Here is a 13594-nt window from a genome sequence, read left to right on the forward strand (position 1 = left end):
CACGTTTCATTGATGAGAATAATAATTAATTGATTGTAATAATAATAATGTTTCGAGATGATGATGAGAGAGAGAGAGAAAAAAAAGATAAATGTGCAAGACAAAGCAAGTGAGAAAAGGCCAATGGTGATTATCAATGTGAATTAAATCAAAAATAAATTGGATTACACACATATTAAGAGATTAACATATAATGTAACTGATTAATAATTTAAATTATCTTTTTCTTTTCCTTTTTCATCATCGTCATCATCATCATTCCGATGATGGCGGTGGTGGTGGTGGTGGTAGTGGTAATAGTAAAGTTGGTTGATGGTTTCCATTCATTAAATATATGTAACACTTTTGTTTTGGATGACAGTTAATTGGTGTTTTTGTTTGTTTGGAGGGGTAATTGAGATTTTAAGAGATCATTGATAATTATAATTTCATGTTGATTAAAATGCAAACAGACAATAGTTAATCAACATGATAAACAATTAAAGTGGAGTCAATGATAACTCAAAAATATCTCTGAGAAAAAAAAATCAAAAAATATAAAGTAATGTGGATAATATGAAGAGATGGAGGGTGACAATTAATGGTATGAGTGAGTTATTGAGTGGATGATAATGATGATTGTGATGATGATGAGATAATGAACATCAAAAATATTCAATTAATTGTTTACAATGTTAATTATTAGAACAAGTGAGTGAGAGAAACAATGAAGAGCAAAAATATTGGTCAATGAATAACATTTGAGATGATTAATTATATTATTTGTTGAGTTAGATTTAAATAGGCAACACGATGGTGTCTTCAAGGTGAGAGAGAGAGAGAGGAAAAGTTAAAGGTTATCAGAGGAAGACAACATGGAGGTTTTTTTTTGTTTATCATGTGCACAGGGATCAAGATGCGACAGAACAGCGACAAAATCGATCCAAAAAGTCTTGTCGTAATTAACGGTTGTGGTAAATACAACAATGTGGACAAGACCCGATTCAATAATAACAATTGTCTTTCTGTGTTAAAATTTACAGAGATTTATCTGTCCACCCTGTTAATCAGTATATCACAATATGAATAAGTAAATGTGGTTAGGTCTTTTGTGAGTGTTTACACTTGGTGTGTGTGTATGTGTGCTTTTCTTTGTGTAGATCATTTTGTAGTTGCTGCCGATGAATAAGCAGGATTAGCTGCGGCTCCCGCTCCATGAACTTTCATGTGAGCAGATCGAGATTTGACCTTGGAAAAAACTTTACCACAAACTCGACATGGAAAAAGTCCAGATTTCTCTTTACTATTTCCTACTACAACTCCTCCAATTGGAGTTGCTGAGGTCGTAGTTGAACTGACCGATGAAGGTGAGGCATTCATTGGTGAATCGATGGACAGAGCATCATCATCTCCGTCAACAGCACTTTTATTATCGACATCATTATCTTCCGTTTCCTCTTCTTTGGTAACAACTGGGTTACTATAGAAAAGACCTTCTTGTTCCTTACGACGACGAACGATTCGTAGTCTTTTGTACTCTTCGGGACAGATTTTCTTCCATAGATAATAAAATTGTATACATTCTTTAACAGTTTTAGTTTCAACCTTTAATAGAAAAGAGAAAAAAAAAGAAAACATAATATCAATTAATCAATCAATTGTCTATTTTAAGTATCAACTGTTGGTTTTGTTTTCCATTTGTCTTGAAACAGTTAAACATGAAGGAGAAAACAAAATAATAGGTTAGGCAATTGATGAGAATAAGGGGAAAAGGAGAGATAGAGAAAAATAAGAGAAGGTGAAAGAGTGAACTTACTTTCTGAGCGATAGCATTAAAATCTTTATCAAATTTAATTAGAGCTTGATAATAGAGATTAATTTCTTCTTGTGACCAAACATCACTTTCTGGATATTGATAGTCTATCAGTGGATGATCTGGTTTTAATTTGATTGGATCTGTGTTTAATAATTTACTAATTGCTTCCTCGAGATCACCATCACATATATTGAGTAAATGTAATGCAAATTCAATATTACGACCTGCACCAGGAACACAACTTGAACAAGCCAATTCTAGATAATAATCAAGATCCTCTGATTGGTTTAATTTATCTAAAACAATGGGATTCCAAACAAGATCAGCTCGTTCTCGACGATAACGTTTTGATATATCAATTTTATCGCCAATGTAGGCTGGAATTGAGGCTTGATATGAGGAGCCAATGTTTACATGTGGTTGAATATCACTTTCCGATGGTAATAGATCCAAATTGTAAGGGGAATCTGGTTCATAAGCCGTGGTGGGAGTTGATGAAATGATAAGCTCGCTTGATTTGGAACAGAAAATTTCCTTAACATTGCTGCTTTTAATGATAACACTATTATTGTTATTGTTGTTGGTAATGTTGTTGTGTATAATAGTTGATGTTGAATTGATTGTTGAATTATTTGCATTATGATGTTGGGTTGCTGTTGCTGTTGTTGTTGATGTTGTTATTGTTGAATCAGAAGACGTTGCAGAAACATTATTTGCACTAGAATCATTTAATTGTAAATTAACAACACTCGTGGGTGGTTCACATATTGATGTTGTTTGAGACAAACTTTTCCTTGAATTAATGAAGGTACCAAGATTTGCCGATTTTGGTGTCACATTGCCGTTACTGATGATGGCCCAGTAAAGACCAGAACCTTTTCTCAATGGTGAAAGCATGGGTGGTGGTGTATATGGTGGAGGTGAACTTTTGTTTACATCATGCGATGGCAATGAATGAAGTCCAGTTGGATCCCAAAGACGAGGTGACCTTAACCTGGACGCATACTGACCGAATGCGTTAACGTGAGGTGGTATGTACAATGGTTCGGGCTTATGCTTTGGCCTTTTAGGGGATGATCTCTCATCGACCGGGGTCACCTTGATAACGCTACTTTTATTGGTGATTACAGATGTATGTAAGGGTGAACAGTTAACTGGCTGAGAAGTGGACGTGATTGTTGTTAAATTGTTGTTGTTGTTGTTAACGATACTTTTATAATTATTATCCTTTAGATGATTAATGGAAATATGTTGATTACTACTTTTAGGTGATGTTACCGGTGAAATGGCGGCGGGATTTATAAAAACATCATCATCCTCATCTTCATCATCTTCGTCGTCATCATCTTCATCATAGGAAACTCCAATGTGCTCATCTTTACCATTGTTACCAGAAAAAGTATCATCATCGTCAATCTCTTCATCATCCTCATCATCATCCTCGTCAATGTCTTTTGTTTCTTCAGGTGAAAGGTTTATGACTAGATTGGAAGAGGAGCTTCTCAGTGTTGAGCGTGGGGTGGGCAAGTCAGAGCCAAAAGGTAAACTTGATGTATTATTATTGATGTTGGAAATGTGTATTAACACAGTATTGTTATTATTGTTATCGATATTCAAATGATTACTGTTAGTATTATTGTTGTAGTTGGAATTAGTATTATTATTACTGGTTGAATTAACAAGAGAACACGAATTAGATTCCATCAACTCATTACCATCGATCTTATTGGATGAAGTACCGTTGGAAGAATTGAAGACGGAAGTTGATTCAATAACTGGTGTTGCTGCTGAGGTTGGTGTTGTTGATAGATTAATGGTACTAGTGATTCGGGTAATGGTATCGCTACAAGTTTCCTTATCTTTACGTTCCTCTTTGAACAGATTACTTTGCACATAATGGGCTTCCACAAATGATTCACCTTTTCCTCTATGGACATTTATACCCTTCCCAGATCGGTTACGATGAATTTGACCTTCGCTGGTCGTTGATGGAGGTGATGAAGTATTGGTAATTGTAATACTTGGAAGAGGGTGTGAACCTTGTTGGTGTTGATGATGTGAATGGTGAGAGTGTTGAGGTTGGTGAAGATGTTGATTGTGAAGTTGGTGTTGATTGTGATGATGATGGTGATGATGATGATGATGATGCCTGTTAAACTGAATTGCTGCAGTTTGCTGTTGATGGTGAGATAGTTGCTGGTGTTGATGATGATGTTGCTGTTGAACCTGTTGGTGATGTTGTTGTTGTTGTTGTTGTTGATGTTGTTGGTGATGGTGAGTGTTTTGAGAATGATGTGAATGATGATTTGATGAAAGATGTTGAGAAAGAAGATGTTGTTGTTGATTTAAATGGTGTGTACGTTGATTTAGATGGTCAATTAAATTATAATTCACAGAGGGGCCATCCAATGATTGCGCGTCGAGATCATCATTAGGAAAAAAGCTTTGAGATTTGTTGGTGGAGACTAAAACTAGTTGGTCACTATGGTCACTACTTTGTTGTTGAGTTGCATCAAGATGCGATGATGATACTTGTTGTGTGTAGTTTGTTGAGTTTTGTGTGTTTTTCTGTTTCTTTAGAGGGATGATGATGATCAGAATGAGAAGAAGAAGATAAAAAAGAGAGAGTCAGTTAGTTGGAGAAAAATAAAATAGAATAGATAGTAAACTTGGATACGGAATGACCTAAATTGGTTTACAAGTTTTTTCGGGCTGCCATTGTCACGATGCTGTCCATTAACAAGAAATGAAAAAGGCTCACCAACCAAACGAGTAAACGGATAATTATCCAATCCTGTTCTACTTTTAATCCAATTCACTGAAAATATACATACGCACACAAATTCAAACACACACTTGTAAGCTCGGTGAGTTGCAGTTTTTACTATAGTAAATTTTGTGTGTGAGTGTATTCGAGTGAGTAGGTACACTCACTGAGTGAGCGTATGCATTGCAAATGAGTACTGGTTGCGAAATGGATACACCGTAAATAGTTGGCCCGTCTACCCCTACACTGATTCAAGCTATTGAACTTGCGGTTCTCTCTCACATACACTTGTTCTCTCTTCTTCCTCCTCCTCTCTTCTCTATCCCCATTTAACATTTTCGCTTCATTTTTTTTTCTCTCTCTCTCTCTCTTTCTTTCTCATATCATTCTCATCACTTTACGAACTTACTCAACGGGTATTGAGGCTAGTTATGAATGGAATTTTTTCCTCATGCTTGTTGCAGTTTTACTTGAAATATTTGATTCAGTTATTCTCTTACTCACAAACAAAATGACAGCAAGTAAACAATTTTTGCAACGATCGACAGCAAAACAACCGGTGGCTCAACCTGTTGTTGTAATTGATAATCAGCATTATTTTATTCAAGTTAAATAAATTCAAGTTGATACTTGTGCACAACTAAAAAACGAAATAGCTTCTTCTGATGACTAAATGCAAAAGGTAGAGAGTAGGAAGATAGAGAAATAACATGAGAGTGGAACAGGAAGGCAAGAAAGAGATAGAGAGAGAGATGAAAGAAAGAGCAGATAAAGGGGTGACTAAATACCTTATGTTGTTGTTGTTGTTGTTGTTGGTGATGGTGGTGATGTTGATCATGATGCTCTTGCTCATGATCTGTTGATATTTGTTCAATTAACGATTCAACTTCAAAATTAACAAAATTAACATCATGGCCATTAACGATTACACTGGTTTCTTCATTGGATTCGTAGTTCATTTCTTCATAAATAGGTTGGAGACTTGGTTGTCCTTGTTGCTGTTGTTGTTGTTGTTGTCCATTTGATGGTAGTGAGGGGGTGGTTGGTGTTGTTGGAGGTGGTAATTCTGTTGGAGGATAATTAAAAACAGGAACATTGGAAGGATTATTTGTTGTCATGTTATAAGATGGACTGGAATATGAAACTGAATTTTGTTGTTGAGCTGGAAAATTCAACTGCATTTGATTATCAGTTGGTGTTGAAGGTAAAGATGCTTGTTGTTGGTGATATTGTTGAACTTGATGTGGACTAAAGGAAAATGAATTTGTCTGTGTGGGTGTGCAGGGTAAAGATTGATTGAAATGGTTGGCGTGAGTTGATATTTGATGAGATACAGCAGGAGAAAGTAATGGATTGAGATTCGTCGGAGTGTTTGGCACTGAGTGCGAATGAATTTGATAATTATGATGATGATTTGTAGTATTTGTAGTTGTAGTAGTGGTTGTAGATGTTGTAGTAGTAGTAGTTGTGGACGTCGTAGTGTTATAATTATTATTATTGTTGTTGTTGAAGTGATGATGAGGTGAATGTGGATAAATTTTATTTACATTGATGGTTAACAAATTATTATTTGCCGTCGTGGTATCATTATTATTACTGACATTAGAATTATTATTATTATTACTATTTCCACCACAACCTCCGCCGCCAAGTAATTGGTTCAGTTCTTGACTCCAATTTCCACCTTGAAGTACACTAACTACCTGTACGTTGTTGTTGTTATTATTGTTGTTGTTGGCATGATGATTTTCTTTATGTCTCCTTAAGCTTCTTGCATCACAATAGGTTTTCTCACATCCTTCCACATCACATTCGAATGGTTTTTTATCCCGATGAGTTAACATATGACCATTTAGATGATCCTGACGTTTAAATGCTTTTGCACAAATATTACAAACAAATTTACGTTCATCACTGTGGATCAATTTATGTTTAGAAAGTGCACTTCGATTACTAAAATCTTTACCACATTCTGAACATTGTGGACGAACTGGTGGACCAACATTTTTAATCCTTCGCTTTTTCATCGGGAAACCTGTTTGCGGATCAATACCATCATTATGGCCATTTGAATTAACCAATTTACAATCTGGATTATTTGATTGCAATGCCGATTCCATGCGACCATAAACAACAGACAGGGTGTGGTAATTACGTTGATTAAGTCCATCACCAAGAAGCTCCTTAATTTCACTTAACAATTGATCCTCAATCTCGGTCATAATTGCAAATCAACAATCATGAAACCAAACGAATAACTTTAGTAACATAACAACACAACAAAGATAAAAGAGAAAAGATAAAAGATAAAATCGAAAGGCAAAATATAATTTTTATATTATTTTCTTTTCTTTTGCAAAATGTTAATTGATTATAAACATTTTCTTTTTCGTTTCCAACATTTTACCAACACACTAGAATGACGAGAATGGAACAAAGTAGTTTTCTTTATCTCTCAGAGTTTTTTTCTTCTTCTCTTTTTTTGTTTCTTCTCCTCTTTCTCTTTAGAATAGAAATGACGTCATGGTAACGAATCAGCCAATGGGATTTATTTTCTTTTTCCCTCTTTACCAGAAAAAAGGGAGAAGAAAAAACCAGCTTATTTAGTGGTTTCTCTTTTCTCTTTGTTGAAACTCTCACAGTTCTCAGGATCGCAACGAGAGAATTTCGGTGTCGCCACCTGTTGTGGGGAATCGAATGTTCTTCCAATGGTCAGGGTCACATGTGTCTGGGAATAGAAAGAGGAACAGTTGAAGAGCCTGAGAAAAGGGATCATCATAAAAGAGAATTTATTTATCTTCTATTTTAACTTGGCTTTTCTCTTCGTTTTGTTACCTTAGTTTGTTTTTTTCTTTCTTTCTTTTTCTTCTTGGTCTCTTCTTGTTGCAAATATGTTGCGGTTGTTTAATCTTCCATCGTTTAGGTCTATCGCTGTGAGAACTTATTCTGCTGTTGCTGGTGGAGAGAAGCCACTTGCCATGCCGGCGGTTGATTTCGATCCTAAATTACATGAAATTGTGGATAAGATTGAGAAATTAACACTTTTTGAAGTATCAAATTTGAATCAACTTCTCAAAACGAGATTAAATATACCAGAGACTACAATGATCGGCTCCATGCCTTCAGTTTCTGCTGCACCAGTTGAGGTAGGATCTTTTTTTATTAGTCTCTTCTTCTGATCTTATTTTTGATGTGTGTTTTTTTTTCTTCCCTATTTTCAGGAGCAAGAAAGCGATGAACAGACGGTTAAAGCGGTAAAATCAGCATATACCGTTAAATTGGTGAAATTTGACGAAACTAAGAAAGTTGGCCTAATCAAAGAAATCAAAACATTAATTTCTGGTCTCAACTTAGTCCAAGCAAAGAAATTTGTTGAATCAATACCCCAAGTGGTGAAAAGTGATCTTTCCAAGGATGAAGCAGAAAAACTAAAAACACAATTGGAATCATTAGGAGCAACAGTCTCAGTGGATTAATTTGTAACATAAAAAAGAGAATAATCCAAATCAGAATTAGAAAGAAAGAATTAGATGAAATTGTATGACCATTGCGACTATTAAATTCAAATTTTGTGCAGAATTTTTTTTCTGGTTCAATTTGTCTTTTCCAATCAACAGGTGGCACCACAGTCTTGGTAAAAGTCACTCGCTTGTTTCATTTGAAAAAATGTTCTTGTTTTTGTTGTTATTCTTTCATCTAAACTGGTTGTGTTGAGATGAGCTGTAATATTGCCACCCTTTTGGAGGCTGCTGAATACCTGGAGAGACGTGAAAGAGAAGCGGAACATGGCTACGCGACAACTGTACCACCTAAATATGATCTCAAAAGTAATTCTAATAAGTTATCTAAATTAAAAAAATCTCAAGGCAATAGATCGACTCATAATGAATTGGAGAAAAATAGGTGAGTTTCTTTCTTTTTCTCTTTTATCTCTTTCTTCTTTTCTTTCACATTTGTAAAGAGAGTGAGAACAAATTGGTTACTTTTCTAATCCTTTTGTTTTCCAATTTCTCTTGTCTTTATTTTCTTCTAGACGTGCACACCTGCGAAGCTGTTTGGAATCCTTAAAAATCCTGGTTCCTTTAGGACCTGAGGCAACTCGCCACACAACACTTGGACTTTTAAATAGAGCTAAAGCCTTCATTAAGGTGCTTATTTCTACTTACTTCTTTCTCTCTCCCTCTCTGTCTTTCATTCTCATTCTCTTTCTCTTTGACTCTTTATCTCTCTTTCTTTCTCTTTGATTCTTTCTCTTTCTCTTTCTCTTTTGATCAATTTGTTTATCTCTTTCTTTCTTTCTTTCTTTCTTTCTCTCTCTCTCTCTCTCTCTCTCTCTCTCTCTCTCTCTCTCTCTCTCTCTCTCTCTCTCTCTCTCGCTAATTTTAGAATTTGGAGGAGAAAGACAAGAAACAACAATTCCAAAGGGAACAATTGGTTCGGGAACAGCGATACCTTTTACGGCGTCTAGATCAACTTCAAGAGCATCTACGGAACAGTACAAGCACGCACAGAATACGAAGTATTAGTGAATCCAGTTCGGGTATTTCTTCCGCTTCCAATTCACCAACTTCTGAAGTAGGTTAGTACAAAAACCTTTTTCTTACCTAAACAACATCCAATGGAAAGAGAATTGACAAACGATGTCGAGAAGTATAAAAAGAGATTTACTCTCTTTTCTTTCTTTCTCAATTTTTTCATCTATTCAACTACTCTTTCTCTTTCTTATTCTCTCCCTCTACCTCTCCCTCTCTCCTTACTTCTCATCTTCTCTCTCTCATATCTTTCCACTCTTACAATTTTTCCAACAAAAACTTCATTTAATACATGAAGAAAAAAAAACGTATTTAAATGTATTTATATTTACATTCATATTCTTATATGAACTTATAATATAAATACAGTAATTACAAACCTAATTTTCTGATGTGTTTTATTAGAGAAAAAGTAAATTTTCATGGTTTTTCTATGAACATCAGTAAATAAGAAAAGTAGGAATTTTTTTCTATTATCAAGGTGATTAAGACCAGGGGAAGAAGAAAACCTCCAACTTAATTATTTTCTATCTCGAAAGAGAAATAATTTCTGTAGAAAAACAAATAATCACCTTGTCAAGAACGATAAGAAAATCAGAAAGAATTGGTAATCTTGCCATGTTTACAGAAGAAAAAGAGTCAATTTGGTTTTTCCTTTCTTCTCTTGCTTGTTTGTCATCATTGTCCTCTAATTTCTTCCTCCCTCCTCTCTCTCTCTCTCTCTCTCTCTCTCTCTCTCTCTCTCTCTCCATCATAACATTCAAATCTTCATAGTAACTTGTTAATTTTTTAGCTCACCAATTAAATGCAATTTTCTCTCTCTTTTTGTCTTTCTCTCTTCTGAAAATTCTGGCTTTCGTTTTTTTGTCTCATCATTTACAACATTATCATAATCATCATAACCATCATCATCATCATCATGCTCATCATCATGTGGATCTCCTGTTACTTGCAACCATTACTCCAACTTTAAACTACATCAACCAACTAATACCTCTTGCTACTTGAATCACATTTTACTGGTAAAAAAATGTTCCACTGGTAATGTTTATTTTGGGTAACAACGTTTATGATGAAAATCACAGAAAAACTGTCGTATTTTTGTCAAGACTGATGATGAATAAGGAAAACTATCCATAGTGATAGCAGTTGAGGATTTTAAAAAAGTATAAATTAACAAAAATATGTATTAATATATAATATATAATATAAACGCAACCTCCAACAAAACAAAAACAACACCAGCTACAAACAAAAAAGGAGCATGAAACCAACATCATCAACAGCAGTAAAAACAACAACAACAACAACAACAAGTACTACTGCTAAAAAAAGCAAATATCAAGTCAACAACAACAACAGAAATAACTTTGACAGGACAAGTCCAAGAGAAATGGTTTTACAGTTTTCTTCGTCATCTTTTCTCCTTTATTATTATCTGCATCTTTTTCCCCTTATCTCTCTTTTTTCTACCTACTCTACCTGCCTACCTTCAAATCTCTCTCCATCTCCTCTCCCTCTTCCTCCCTCTCTTTCTCTCTCTTGCTTTCTTCTTCCTCTCTTGATGGAAATAAAAAAAAGGTATCAAGGATGCCCTCAGCAAAAATTATACAACCACAACACCATCAACATCAACATCACCAACAATTTAAATACAACAACCATGAGTGCATATGCTGTTGCAGCAAAAAACAACAACAACTATAACAATTGAAGTGTTTAACATCATCATCACATGAAAAGAGGGATTACGAGAAATGATATGGATTATTAAGAAAAAAATTGTTTTTAAAGAAAAAAAAATCTTCACGACAACATCAACTTCAACTCTACAAACTAATCACTTAATTTTAACAAAGAGAAACAACAACAAAAAATATTCTGAAGACATGGAAAAAGAAGATAGAGGAAAGAAGAAAAAGAAAACATCAAAAAGAGAAACTCTTACAAAAGGAGCAAAAGAAGGAGAGTGATGAGAAGTAGTGAGAAATTTATTTACTTCTCCCTGTGACTTATTTCTACATTGAGGAAAAAAACCACAACAACAACAACAATTATCGACGTTTCATCATTTGTGGTTTAAATTATTCTGTTTTTCTCTTCAACTTCTCACCCACAACAAACAAAAAATCAAAAAGAACAGTCAAAGTCAACATTATATGTAAATGATTTAATCATCATCCAGTCAATTTATTAATTAATTTTATGAGAAGATTTTATCTCTCTCTCTCTCTATATTCTACTCTCTCCCTGATTAATCCTGATTTTTTATTGATGGTGATAGCGAAGAAAACAAGAATGATGGTTTACAATAATATATTACAGCTTTTAAATTGACTAATCCACATCATCAATTAGCACATGTCAAATTAATCTATACCACTACTATTACTACTACAATTAGCACACACAAACAAACACATGATACACAATCATAACCCACTAAAATCCATGCACAAAAACACAAGGAAAAATATAAATCCAACAAAAAAAATTTCATCAAGTCAACATTCAGCTATAAACAAAAGAAGACAAAAAGGAAAAAATTCTGATGAAAAACAACAAAAAAATATATAATAATACTTATATTTAATCTCACTGTTCTATTCATCTTATTCTCATCTTAGGAAAAGTTTTTCCTGCTTTCATCGCTTTGTCTGGTTAACTAGGAACCAATTCTGTTCATCTCTTCATCACCTTTACCATCATTATCAAGTCTCGTTTTTATTTTGTGTTGTGTTTTCTTCACCACTACAATCATCAGTATCCATCACCACCTACAACAACAATCAACATCATCATCTTAGTAACAACTTTAAACAACATCAACAACATGGATTAACTTGAACATTTTACCAAGAAGAACGTCGATGTTTTCTCCTTCTTTTTTCGCAATATGCAAAATATCATTTTCTATCACACTTTCTCTCTCTCACTCTCTCTATCTCTGTGCTATATCTTTTATTATTCTCTCTCTCTCTCTTTCTCTCTCTATTTCTTTCTCCTGCTTCTTACTCTCACTTACTAATTTCTTCTTCTTCTTCTCTCTCCCTCTTTCTATCTGTGTCTCTATCATCTTATGTTAAGTTTATGCCAAGATCATTGTAATTATGTGTACTTTTCTCTCTCGTTTAGAAGCAAAAACGAAAAAAAATCAATTAAATCCTTCGTTCCGATCAACATGAGAAACTTAGGACAACACCCACAATCAATTTGAAATGCTCAAAGTGTCTCCCCCATTTATTTATTACTCTCTCTCTCTCTCTCTCTCTCTTTCTTTTTCCAATATGACCATAAAACTACTGAAAAGAAAGAGACTTATTCACGGTTTCTCTTTTTTTCTTTCTTTTTCTGAGTTGAATGTTTTCATGATGGAAGCTCAAGTAACAACAACAATATCAACGTCATCACATTTATATTATGTATCATTATGACAACATTGAACACCACCAACAACAACAACCAACAGTAACCCAACTTTAGCTTAAAGATAATCAAAAAACTAAGATGATGATGATAATTATCACGTTATGATACTTATTTTAAGGATAATCAACAAACAACAACAACAACAACATATTAGTTATTATTTACTTTTTGCATTTTCGTTTCTGTTAACAACCTTGGCCCTAAATTAATCAGTGGCGCGATCGGATAATAATCGTGAACAGGTCAAAGTAAAGAAAGAGAAGGAGCAACATGGCTTCTCACTCTCTTTCTCTCTCATGTTTGCATGTTTTTCACCATAAAGGGAGATAAGGTTTTCCCTATCATCATCATCATCTCCTGTTCATGTTGAGTTTCAGTGGGGTGTAAACTCTTTGCTGGTAACACTAATTGACGGTATAAGCAAAAAAGATGCTTGATTGTTTTGTTTTTTCTGTTCCACTGAGGTTAAAGAAGATGAAGATGAAGAAGAAGAAGATGATGATGATGATGATGATGATATAAAGATGAGAATCTTAAATGAACAAAGAAAATCAGAAAAGAGTCAAGGAAAAGGAAGAAAAGAGAATCGTTCAAATAGATACAACAAACGATGGTAACATGACAACATCATGGAAACAAGATGAAGATGATGATGATGATAAAGAGAGAAAAACTGGTAATGATGATGAGGGAGCCAAGGGAAGAAAAAGAATATTAAATGTTGATCCATCTAAAAAAGAAAAAAAAAACTTCTTTTCGATAACATTGAGTTTAATTTTCGGTTTCATTGATTTCGTTCACTTTCACTATCAAACCTTAAATAGTAACAATCAATTGATAATCTAAAGTTAATTTCTCATCTTTTTCAATGTTTACAGAAGTTAATTGTTAGTTAGAAGTAAATTTTGATTCATTTTTTTTAATTGCTCAGTTTGTTTGAGTTTCGTGTTTGTATTTAAATCTAAATATTGATTGACATTTTTGATCAACTTTGATTGTTGATGTTTTCATTGTGATACAATTAAATATTTTATTGATTAAATCATTGGCTTTTTTTGCAATACAATATTT

At 33.9% G+C, this 13594-nt stretch overlaps 3 protein-coding genes across 4 annotated transcripts; 2 read left to right on the plus strand and 1 right to left on the minus strand.

Moving 5' to 3' along the window:
- Positions 1 to 106: 106 nt before the first annotated feature.
- Positions 107 to 7064, minus strand: LOC128389143 (transcription factor mef2A-like). Of its 2 annotated transcripts, none has more exons than XM_053348674.1 (3): positions 5351 to 7064; positions 1796 to 4363; positions 107 to 1584 (listed from the first exon to the last, which is right to left on the minus strand). In XM_053348674.1, exons 1-3 carry the CDS (start codon positions 6782 to 6784, stop codon positions 1141 to 1143), a joined length of 4446 nt encoding a protein of 1481 aa, XP_053204649.1. In that variant the 5' UTR covers positions 6785 to 7064; the 3' UTR covers positions 107 to 1140. The 2 variants fall into 2 exon arrangements, with proteins under 2 accessions (XP_053204649.1, XP_053204648.1); XM_053348673.1 differs by having other exon boundaries at positions 1796 to 4369; positions 5351 to 7063.
- A 196-nt stretch (positions 7065 to 7260) lies between these two features.
- On the plus strand, positions 7261 to 8141 carry LOC128389152 (39S ribosomal protein L12, mitochondrial-like). Its single transcript, XM_053348684.1, has 2 exons — positions 7261 to 7708; positions 7784 to 8141. Exons 1-2 carry the CDS (start codon positions 7454 to 7456, stop codon positions 8036 to 8038), a joined length of 510 nt encoding a protein of 169 aa, XP_053204659.1. The 5' UTR covers positions 7261 to 7453; the 3' UTR covers positions 8039 to 8141.
- An 18-nt stretch (positions 8142 to 8159) lies between these two features.
- On the plus strand, positions 8160 to 12306 carry LOC128389150 (max-interacting protein 1-like). Its single transcript, XM_053348683.1, has 4 exons — positions 8160 to 8465; positions 8596 to 8710; positions 8949 to 9141; positions 10180 to 12306. Exons 1-4 carry the CDS (start codon positions 8278 to 8280, stop codon positions 10206 to 10208), a joined length of 525 nt encoding a protein of 174 aa, XP_053204658.1. The 5' UTR covers positions 8160 to 8277; the 3' UTR covers positions 10209 to 12306.
- Positions 12307 to 13594: the final 1288 nt, after the last annotated feature.

Source organism: Panonychus citri, unplaced genomic scaffold (genome assembly GCF_014898815.1).
Source record: "Panonychus citri isolate SS breed McGregor unplaced genomic scaffold, ASM1489881v1 Contig00104, whole genome shotgun sequence".
Lineage (NCBI taxonomy): Eukaryota > Metazoa > Arthropoda > Arachnida > Trombidiformes > Tetranychidae > Panonychus > Panonychus citri.